The sequence below is a fragment of the Vanellus vanellus genome (assembly GCF_965231255.1).
Source record: "Vanellus vanellus genome assembly, chromosome: 5".
NCBI classification, from domain to species: domain Eukaryota; kingdom Metazoa; phylum Chordata; class Aves; order Charadriiformes; family Charadriidae; genus Vanellus; species Vanellus vanellus.
Window position 1 is genome coordinate 30,962,554 of NC_138910.1, and position 11,804 is coordinate 30,974,357.

An 11,804-nucleotide genomic window follows, 5' to 3' on the forward strand; every position below is an offset into this window, starting at 1 on the left:
TTTCTCCCACACTTCTTACCCAACTCCCACCCCTCCCACAAAAGGGATCCCCAATTCTCCCCCAGATCTCCTAAGGCATGCCGAGTGAACAGAAGACAAAATATAATGTTCTTAGTCCAGAACAGTGTACACACGGACACACTTGCCAGCATCCCTGCACCAAGTGGGCAGCTAGTTTTAAGCAAAGAGAATTACCCGGGAGCTCCCCTCAACCTTGGAATTGTCTCCTCTACTCAGCTCCTAGTCTTCATAAAAACAGTAGCAAATAATTCTCTTGAGACTTTTAGCATCTTTCACATACGGTTGAAGTTGGCCAGCAGAATCATAAATTAATGGTGGAGATGGAAGGGTTTGCAGATGGCAACGACAGTCTTCTGTGTCCATAGTACCTATTTTTCCCTCCCTCTCCCACAGAAATAAGAAACAAAAGAGAAAATACAAAGTACTGAGAGATGCAGAATGTAGACACCTTTAGAGTTCAAAACAAAAAACCTGATTTGATGCAGACCCAAGAAGGCAATCAACAAAACTGACACACCCCAATGACTTGGAATAAAATGCCATCACCACCCAAAAACCTTGTGGTTTCCAAACTCATGAGACAGAGGGAAGGGGAGGAGGGTAAAGGCATTATCTAAATTACTAGGTCTCTCATTCATTCTCACAAAAGAGAACAGAAATCTTAAAACTGTTACCTACAACTACGCTTGCTTTCTCTCCCCCAGTGCAAAAACTTCATTCCACCACACAACTGCAGGCACTCATTCTCCAGACAAGTCTGACAAATGTAAGACACCATCTCTGTCTGGCTCTCTAATACGCCTTGATTCTCATCCCACTGCAAACCAGATTGAATCCTTCATCCTTTCAAATCTCTCCTGCCCAGCCAGCCTTTCCTCCTGGTCCCACACCCAGACTGACCTCTCGTATCAGATTCCACTCCTGCTGCTCAGCCCAGTTCCCAGCTCTGCAAGTAACAGATCCCTTGAGTCAGGAGGGCACCATCAGAAATCAAAATTTTAGGAAGAGCGTAAGTTTTCAAAAACAGCTTTTTAAAATTGCAAAAATTTCATTTTAAAACACTGATAGTCAACTCAAGCTTCCCATTGCAAATTACTGTAGCCAAGTTTGAGACGCTAGGCTTCAACATGTGAACTTACCAAGACTGATGTTCCCCAGCACTCACCTATGTGTGTACTCCATGCTGTATGTTCAGATGGATTACCACATATTAATTAAGGCGTATCTTAAACAATCTTGAATTAGAATAGAAGGGGGAAAAAAACTCTACTACTGTTGCATTATGAAAAACATGATAACTAAGCACTGTAGCAGGACAGACTACCTAGACAGGCTGCGAAATCCCTCTTCACCGGAGATTTTAGACAAACATTGTTATCTGCACTTATGCAACCAGACCACGGAGGAAACAGAAGCCACTTCCAGCCTTACACTTCTCTGAGCTTATGTTTCAGAGAAAGAAAAAAAAATTAAAAAGAAACAACATGTCACTACTCAAATTGATTTTCTATTTTGGAGAACAGTTGTTCCATCTCATTTATTTTTAAATTCAAATTCAAGCAGTGAGCAGTTCCACTAAGTCCACAAGCTTAATAAAATTAATACTTAAAAACCGCATGCAAGCTATGCACAGATTCCTGCCCTACCCAACATAACGCATCACCAAGACTGCTTTATTCAGGGCATAAACATTTTGTTCCAAATGAAACTTTACACACTGCTTGCACACAGCCCTGGCTGGGAAAGTCAGATTCTGCTCAGAAAATTACAGCACATGTTCATGGCACAGTCAGACTGAGTCCAAACACAATACTGCTCCAGCAACAGTAAGCCATGCACTCTATTGTTAGGAATGAAACATTTCTGAAGAACCTAACATACCAGCTTTCTCTTCCCTCTGGTAAGGCAGAGAAAGGTACTACCTGTCAAGGAAACAATGCCACTTACTATACAGACTACTGAGAAATACTTAACAGAATATAAAAAGGCAGGGGGGACAACGATGTAATAGTCAACAAATTATTTTTTAGAGAAGTTCATAATACATGCTAGAGAGGTGTCATCAAAACAACCACTTTATACAAAGTTCACCAAAAGAATAATTGTAAGAAATACAGTCATGCTTCCCTCTTTGTCCAGGGTGAAGTGAGGTTTGCCTTCCTTCATCAGAGAAGAATAGGCAGACAATTTAGCCAACCTTTTACGTGGTTCCTTTGAGGGTAAAACCATTCATACTGAAGTGAGGTATCTGTGTGATATCTCAGGGCTTGAAATTTGGGCTCCTCAGCCATCAGATGAGTGCAGCTTCCATTTCCTCACAGGCTATGCCTACACTGCACAGTGCAGGATCGAAGTTTGCTTGGAAACTGGAAGCAGCTTGGCTGAAATATCACAGAGGGTCATACAGGCTGACTTACCTAACGGAAAAAAGGCACTTAGCAGGGTGAATGGCTCTGTGCAGAATCCTATGCTTTCACAGCTACACTATTTCTTTACACAACTAGACAGTTAATGAAGCCCTAGTCTGGCGTACAGGCTTGTACGTGTGGTTATCCATCAAGCATACCAGTCGTGTCCCTCAAGCAAACAGTCTGTTTCCATCTGCTAGGCTAATACTTCTGAGACAGCTCCCAAGTCAAACAGAAAAATGAATTTAATTTTTAGATTACCTCTGAATGAGCCATAAATAATGGGTATAGCACTAGTAAAGATGTAGAAATTGGGGTGCAGACAGGTTTAAAAAAAACGTTTAGTATTAAAGATACATAGAGTCAGTTACTAATTCAAAACACTGAATTAGAAGAACTGAGTTGAATAGCCAAAGGAGGCTTTTCCTCATGTCACACAATTCATATTCCAAACAAATTATGCTGAGACACTAAAGTAACTTTAACTGGCAAAACAGAATTGGATAAAGATGCTTCAGCTCACTCACTGTAATTAATAATTAAAATGATCATTAAAAAAAAATATTTCAATCTCTATCCAATTCCATTCACAGAAAATTTTGCAGGCCTGCTGAACCACACAGATACAGACTTATGGAAAGACTCCCAAAGATTAAAGGATATTCTGTTTGCTTTAATTTTCACTTTATACTTTCCGCAAATAATTTACACATTAGACAATGGAATGCTGTCAACCCTGGATACGTATAAAGAAGGAAAAGTGGTTTAACATTGCATATCACAGAAGGTAAGCAAGTGAAACGAGGAGAGGTTATATCTTTAATACCGGTTCTAGATGAACACCCACAAAAATTCTTTAGCAATATTGAGGAACAGCTCAAAGCTTCACTAACCACCTCTTCAGGCAAAACCCTCACGATTAATGCATCCAAATCCTCTAAAATATAAGGGCGTATAAATATGTCTCATAGTTCTAAAGAAAAGATTTAGAAAGAGGTATTTCAAGTCATTTGCAAAATAAAGAACAAAGTGGCATAAACCATTTTTTGCCAATATAACTTGTTAAACCCCACAAAGTTTTACTGAAGACTAGTATAAGGAAAATGTCCTTACTGTATCATTTCTCTTTACAAGGAGTAACATATGATTTAAATGCAGAGTTACCAGATACCTGTTCAGATCTGGATTTTATGGTAGACGACAGTAATAATTTTTACCTAATGATCAGTAAATAATTTTGAATCTAGAGCTAGTTATTACATCTTCAGTTACAAAGGTGAAGGAAGAATTACTTTTTTTCTTCATTCATTTTCCAGATTGAGAGTGAAGCTCTCATCTATAGCCCCACTGTAAGATTATTTTTTTTTGTCATTTTCTTTATGCATCTTTACATCTTTCCTTTCCTGCCCATAGGAAACCCAGGTCTTTGTGGAGCTTTCCCCAAGGAGGTCCAGACATTCTCCTCGAAACAGAAATTTACAAACCTATTTTAAAGATACTTTCCCTCTGATGTCATGATTTTGCATTTATAAACACTCAATTCTATATACTGCTGAGATATAGTATCCATTCACTAATCAGCAATAAGAATTAATAAGGGTTTTCAACGCTACAAAGGCAGCATTTTCACTCTGATGGGAGCATACAGTTCATACTTTGGGGGAGGGGAAGAGAAGAAAGAGTGTTGGCTCTTTCATGAACATAAAAGGGCAGAATTACACATTAGTGTAGCTTCCCCATGTATAGACATATTTTTTTTTTCTGAAATGCAGCGCAACCTTAAAATCAACCATTAGTTACTTTAACTAAAGCTCAAATCAGGCATATAATTACTTTTACAGAGGATTTTAAGCAAGGTTTTTTAAGATGTGGATTGTTAAAATTTCACAATTAAATAAATCACGATGAGAAAATAGGTTCCTATTCACAAAACAACCAAACAAGTTGGCACCATTAATACCCTTTTAACAAGGCAAAACCAGAACTGAAATACTGGGCATGCTGTTGCCAGGTCAGGATTGAGGTGAATTGGCAAAACCGTGCAAATGGGCTCTGACCCCACCTGCCCAGCCCTTGGCCTCCTTCAAATCCATACTCCCTCCTTCAGTAACCTTTCTCCCTCACCAGGGCAGAGAAATTACCAACTCACTGAAGTTTTCACAAAAGGAGGGGAAAAATAAAGCCTAAGCTTTTTTTAAAATTACATTTGAAAGAAAAGTTGAGATGCTGGACATTCTTGATTCATACGTGCTTTAATACTAAGACTTTTGACCTTCAGAAGTCCCTTCTTCCAGAAAGAAGGGGAAAAAAAATTAAAAAAAAAGAAAAACACTCCTCTGAAATTACCACAGAGAGACGCTGCAGACATCAATCTAAAATAATGGCAGCCAAAGGTCAGGATGATATGGGCAACATCAATCTTTTCATTTAAATATCTTCCTGAAAGAGACCTCTTAAAAAGCAGAAGTGAGAAAATCAGAGACTATCCAGTCAGAGCAATAAAGAAACTGCCCAAACACATATAATTTACAGGATTTTCCTAAAAATTACAACAAGTATCTTCAACTTCGACAAAGAAATCAATTTTAAGACCTCACTGAAACGTAATATAGAAACTACCATCAGCGTGTTGGGTTATCCCAGCAAGATGCAGCGATTTTTATTACAAGGATTCATTTATGAATTATACACATCAGATTACAAAATAACACTAAAAGCCACAAACACTGTAAATTGGATACCGATTAGTAAAAAGACACTAAAGTCCTAGAAGTCTTCCAAAACTGCTGAAAAATGCGTACAGCAAGAATTGCTATTAGTGCCGAACAAAGCTGAGTAACAATCAGAACGCTCCAACATACTAATCTGTCACCATGACAGAAAACCAAAGGATGCCAGACCAATACACACCTCTCTTCCAATATCACGGCCAAGCATCCTAAATGTCTAACCTTGAGCTTCCGAGAAAAATTAAAAATAGGTCTAGTGCACTCAAAAATATGAATAGGGATGCTCTTAGCATATATGCTTCCAACTTCTTGTTTAAAAAAAAAAAAAAAAGAATACTCTTCACGATCTTTCAGCATTCCTCAACAGTGTTCTGTGTTACTGTTCTATAATTAACAGTAACAATAGAAACAGCTGAATTTTTTCTTCAGGTATCTCCTCCAAGAAAAAAAATATACATTACAGTAAAATTGCAGCACATGTTTAAGGCCCCTAAAAGCACCAATGCTGATAAAATTAAAAATGGCTGTGCCCAAAGATCCCACAGCAAAACAGGCACAGCTCTGCTGACGATTAAAATATATATTAAAAATTCCTGCATTACCTTACAGAGGGCGAGGTATGCAAAACAAAAAGATTATATATTTTTCCAAAATTGAAATAAGTTATTAGACAAGAGAAGCAGATCTAGGCAAAGCATACATCTTGAATGCAGGTCGAGTTCGTTTACACAATAAAAGCCGATTTTATTCTCCGAGACGCTTAACGTATCGGGATTTCAAAACTTTTATCGGGCTTCGCCACCGAAATGGATGCACACCACTTTTTAAGGAGACACAGATGTGCCCAAATACCAGCGGACCCCACCCCCCTTTCCCTCTGCCAAAATGGCTAGTTCGTTACACCCACTGGCTACTTACCAGCCGCAGTGCTGAGCAGCAGGGTGGCACTGGAGAGCAAGAGCACCAGCACAAGGTGCTGCAGTGAGGCAGTCATACCTGGGGAAGCCGAGGATCGAGGCAGAAGAATAAAAAAAAAAAAAAGAAAAAAACGGGGGGGGGGGGGGGGGGGGAACCCCGACGAGAGGAATTTCCTCCTTCTTTCGCACAGCCTTCCTCAACTCTCTCGGTTTACGATCCCGCCTGGAAGGGCAAATGGCAGATGAGAGGAGCCGTCGTCGCTCTTACTCCATTACACCCGCCTGCCTTCATGCCTCGGCAGCCGGCACCGCTCGGCGGACGCTGGGGAAGCGCCGGCTTCTGCCTCCCGGCCCCGAGGCATCTCCCCCCGCCGGGGAACGGCGACGCGCTCCCGGGGGAGCTGGGAACCACGCTTATTTCCTGCGCAGCTTCACGATACCGAAGAAACACGCCGGTGGAGAAGGAAACATATCCAGGCGCCGGCCCGCGCCTACAGCAATGTCAGTCAGAGCAGCCCCCGTAGGTTGGCCGGGGCACGGATAACGAGCTCTACGGGCTTACGGCAGAGCCGCGTCCCATCCCGTTAAAGGTCTCTTGTCTCCTCGCCGCCTCACGCTCCCGGGAAGGCGGCGGCGACGGCGGCGATCCCCTCAGTCCCTCCGCGACGAGGCGCGACCGGCTCTGCTCTCAGGGCGAGGGCTGCGGCCGCATCTCGGCCCATCTGTCTCCCCCGCCGGGCGGGCTCCACCGCGCACCCCGGCCCCCCCGCCCCCCCACCACCACAGAAGCGACACCACCCCCCGGCCACCCCGACGAAGGTGGAGCGCGGGGCGGCGAGGCCCCTCCTCGGCGGCTCCAGCTGCGAAGACACCCGGCTCCCCTCCGCGGGCGAGAGCACGGCGGAAGCCCTTCCCCGCGCCGAGGGAAGGCGCTCCCCCCTTCCTCGGCCTCCCTCCTTGAGTTTCCACAGCGCCAGGCAGCCCCCGGCCCGGCCTCTTCCCTCAGGTCTCCGCTCGCCGCCGGGGGCCGAGCGAGGCGCAGCTCGCCCGGGGAACGGCTCAGCCCCTCCGCGCTGCCAGCGCCTTCCCCCGCGCCGGGCTCGCCGGCGAGGGGCAGCTCTGCGCCGCTCCGCCTCCTTCCCGTGCCCGCCGCCGGCTGCGGGCAGGAGCCGAGGGCCGGAGGTGGTGTGTCCGCCCTCCTCCCCCTCCGCCGCCGCCCCGCCGCGGCTCGCGCCCCCTCCCGCCCGCCGGCACCAACGGCTCTCCCCGCTCCAGACACAAAGGGGAGTCGCTCCAACTGCCAGCCGGGGCGCCCGGCTCGCCGCGCCACGCCACGCCCCTCCGCCGGCCAGGCCACGCCCCCTCTGCCCGCCGTCAGCGGCGGGGCCGGGTGCCGCCCCGCCCTCTCTCCCGACCATAGAGGTGGGCCTCCAGGTAGGTAGAGAAGGGCCCCCGCTCGCGGGCGTGGGGGCGACCCGCCCCGCCATGTTGTGGGAGGGGGCAGCGGCCTGCTGGGCCTCTCTGGTGTCGGCGGCCTTACCGGCGCACCGGGAGGCCCACAGGGCTCCGTCAGGAGTAGGGGCCCTGGAGGCAAGGGGTGGCTGTGCGAGCTAGGCCCTGGCTTCGCCCCGCCCGGCACGGGTGAAGGCTCCGGCAGACCTTCCCGGGAAGGCCGCGGGCGGCAAGGGGCCACCCCCGGGCAGCCTGGGGGAAAAACGTTAGAGAGCCCATCAGGGGGGAAGCGTGAGCTTAAGAATCACAAAACCGCGCTTAACAAAAAAATCATCTTTTGCAGGCTCTGAGATTGCATCAGCTTTGAACTCCATGGCCTTCCTTTCCAAAACCCCGAAGCTTCTGCCTTGTCCTCTGCTTCAAGCCCCTGTTGTCACGGTCCCTGTTGAGCTCCATTATAAGCACTGGCAATGCTACCTACCCCTTTCCCTTAGCGAACCACCCCTGCATTAGAGGAGCTTCACAGGCAAGTCCATCCAGTCACCTGACTCTCCCAAGCAAAACCATTATCTGCCTTTTAAATTAAAGAGATTTTATGATTTCAAAACAAAGATAAAGTCAACCCACTGAGCTGTTTGTATGCTTTAACCTTTGCTATATTGCACAGGACCAAAGAGATAATTGAGGCTAGCAGCTGATGGGAGAACTCCGACTGGAATGTACTGGCTGATGTTCTGGCCTAACAAGGCTCTTTCAAACAAGTTTTACCGGGTGTAGTGTAGAAAAAGGTTCTTAAAAACATCCTGCACACAGAAGGCACCTTCATATCCAGGCTCCTCCAAAGGGTTGATTAGGGAAATGCTTCCCTGTGCCTAAATTCCTACAGCAGTTTCAAGAATGGGGTACAAGGAATATAATTTCAAAAATCCAATTCCACACCTCAAATATTAAATGCTGCTGCATGAAATGGTGTAGTTGCAAATCAGAGTTATGGTTTTAATGATAATAAAAGGCTTCTGCATAACTCCATTCCTCTTCACAAGCCATAACAGGTGAAATAGATTTAATCCAATCCTTGCGTCATCAAGAGAATTATTAAATGAATTCTAGGATTTTTATCATTGTGATGCTTCAGCCAGAGCCATAGTTTGACATTCCTAGAGTCAAGCTGAGTTTATGTGCCTGATAGTTATAAAAATGTTTTAAAAGTTTGCTACAATATCTTTACTTCCAGTCTATGCAGATGTAATATGGAAGTTGGTGACAGACAATGAAATATAGAATCCTATATTGTAATTTGTATTGCCACTTTCCAGAACTGCAGCCACACATTAACCACAGCATCCTTCCTGTTATTTGTGGAATGTGAACTGTCAAGAAATAACCTTTAGGAAAAAAAAAAACAAAACAAACACCACCACCAAACAGAACAGTTTTACTTCCAAGAGAGGAAAAAAACCCTGACATTGAGTATTTTTTGTGGCCCCAAAATCCAGTGTTCTTTTCTGGTTCAGCAAAGACACTGAACTATGCAACATACCTTCTGCCCAGCTCTACCTACCAATAAAAGAAGCAAGATTTACTTCGTTCACAGAAAACAAGAACCTAACTGTGTGGGTTGCGCAGCACTTTCACTGTTTAGTTGGTAAAAGAAAATTACTGTAATTGTTTATGACGTGTATCAAAACCTGCTCAGCCTGAAGTAAATGACAGAAGTCTTGCTTGTTTTAATGATTCTAGTTTTGGCTCGTTAATACTGGGAGTTCCTCTCCACAAGAAATAGTACAAACCAGATATTCTGCCTTAAAAAAAAAAAAAAAATTACTTTTTTTTTTTTCTCCACAAAATGCATTGGATTTTTGTTCTGTGTTTTCCTAGAAAGAAGGAACAAGACATGCCATTTTTAATACAATTATTTCCTCTCCGCTTCACAAAAACCCAGATCCTGATCAAGAAAACACCCTTGCGAAGGCCGTGGGGTTGTATATCTGCTTGGCCTGAGCCTATATCAGGTCCTTGGACTAATCTCCCAGACTTGCAATCCCAGCAGTTGGCGAGACTTTCTCCTCCTTCCCTACCCTATTTTAAATTTTGCAAAAGACCTTCTCCTCAAGGGGCACGTCCCTCCTAGCCCGGTGTGACTGCGAAGGGCCCCTGGCTCTGCACTGATGCTGGGCTGCAGACCTGGAGCTGCTGCACCCCTGTTTCTCTGGAGCTGGCAGCGCCAAGGAGGGGCTGACCCCCACTTCACCACACAGATGTAGGAAGTAATCACTGCTGTCTAAGCACAGAAGCAGCTTCCTTTTCCCACGGTGGTGGGAGGAAACCAGAGATCTAAACTGTCACAGACTCGCTCATTGTTATGTGCTTAGACAAGAACATATTTATAATTCTTTCTGTGATACTGTTTTATCCGTTAGCTAGGATTTCGCTAGCCTAATATTCAGCAATGTCAAGTAAGAGCCACAGAAAAATACTCAGGATAATGAAAACCTGCAGAGCTGCAGCACAGTATGTCCATGGTGGGGGTTCAGGTAAAGGTAGGGAGTAGACAAGAGAAAACCTGTAAAACTTACCAAGATTTAAAAGAAAATATTCTGACTGAAGCACTGTATTTCCACCAGGAAGAACTTCACCCAATGAAACAGTAATATTGAACTTAACGGAGACAAGACTGTTAAAAACTAGAATAAGGAGAAAAGACCTTACAAAGTAGGTGCTGTTTTGCATCTGCGTTCACTGTTCTTGCAGTCAGGCAGGGGCAAAGCTGTGCCTGGAGGGCAGTCATGGGGCAGGGTGCAAGGAGGACAGCAGCAGAGGAGCCGGGGTATGGTGGCTACAAGCTCCCCGAGGTGTCAGTCTGACATGCACTAAGTCCACGGCAGGGCACATGTGTCTTGCTCTTGGGCAACAGAGCTTTGAGTGACACAGCCAAATGCAGCACACTGGGGCTGCCCCCTGTGCTACCTCCATGTTTGAGAGAGACACTGAGATGAGAAACAAGGCTGATACGTACCTCAGATGTTTCCCACTGTCGGTCATACTGGTGCACACGCAAACGGGTCGATATCACTTGCAAATTCAGCACCGTACATAAGTGAAATTAAACATGTCCTTGTTAGCGGCAGTCTCCTTTAAACAATGCCTGTATTTATTTTTAATTGCCTGGAATATGGAAAGTTATTTTCATGCTTCCAAGACAGTATTCCAATTGGTGGAAAATAAAATGAACAAAGAGTGAAGAAAACCAAAATAAACTACCAAACAATAGTGTGAGCCCTATTTCTTTTTAGAAAGTGCAATTTTCAGGCACTTTAAAAAAAGATTTCTCAGGAGATGTTCAGTTATCCAAGAGTTTTTCAGTGCTGACGCAACATAACTGTTATCATCGTTAGGACTCAGGGGATTGTTCTTTTTGACAGGGCCTTTCATGAAGTCAACAAATCAGTTTAAAACAAGCCATAAATTATATTTGGCTGCCCATCGGCTTGGCCAGAGTGTTCTCTCAGTGCTGTCGTAATTGTTGGGGAAAGAGGATAACAACGTGGCCAAATGTTTAGCTTTGGGGGGATATTTTGTTCCTCATTTAAAAACAAAGCATCCCCATAGCATTGACTCTGATGCGTAAACATACATTAAAACAGCAATCCAGATGTTCACAGACTTGCCTACAAATAAACACCCCCATTCTGGATCCTAAGTAATAGCTTAATAAATAATGAATTTGGTACAGGTCTCCACCGCACCTGTCTGCCACTCACTGCTAAATTAGGGAACTGTCAGTAAGATCATCTCCCCATTCTCATCTCCTGTATGTGGAGAGAGAGGTGGTTTCTGATAGCTAGCATCCAAGCCTTGTATAGCTCTTAAAATTATTATTAACATTCTGAATCACAGCCAGAACGAACAGAAAAGACAATACTGTCTACTTACAGTCTGCTGAGTTAGCAGCTAAAGCTTCAGCCAATGCAGCCAAACAAGTAATCACACGCAGACGTCGTTGCCCTCGGAAGTATTAATTACTTATTTTATAAAGATTTTCCCATCAGTGTCAAATCTGGGGTGTCACACACAGGCATTAATGCACCCCCGTTAAGTCCCCTTGCTGTTAGAGGTCAGGATAGTGAGTGTGGCTGTGAAAAGACCATGGTTACAGGGAAGCAGGTACATGATATGCAGAAAGAAAAATGGTGAATCCTCCAAAGACTTTATAGGCAACCTGGACCCAGAAGTACCGTTCTTCAGCATGGACACATTTCCTTGGGAATAGGGAAAGG

The 11,804-nt window shown here is 44.7% G+C and overlaps 1 protein-coding gene across 2 annotated transcripts in view; it reads right to left on the bottom strand.

Annotated features, from left to right (window-relative positions):
- BMPR2 (bone morphogenetic protein receptor type 2) overlaps positions 1-6,152 on the bottom strand; it is a gene marked incomplete at both ends in the record, with an annotated part of 103,766 nt that extends 97,614 nt beyond the window's left edge. The window contains one exon of one of the 2 annotated variants that reach the window (XM_082483908.1): positions 6,077-6,152. In XM_082483908.1, coding sequence (XP_082340034.1) covers positions 6,077-6,152 — 76 coding nt within the window. The remainder of the gene's footprint in view (positions 1-6,076) is intronic. The other variant, XM_082483907.1, reaches the window with a different exon arrangement.
- Between the last annotated feature and the right edge of the window lie 5,652 nt (positions 6,153-11,804).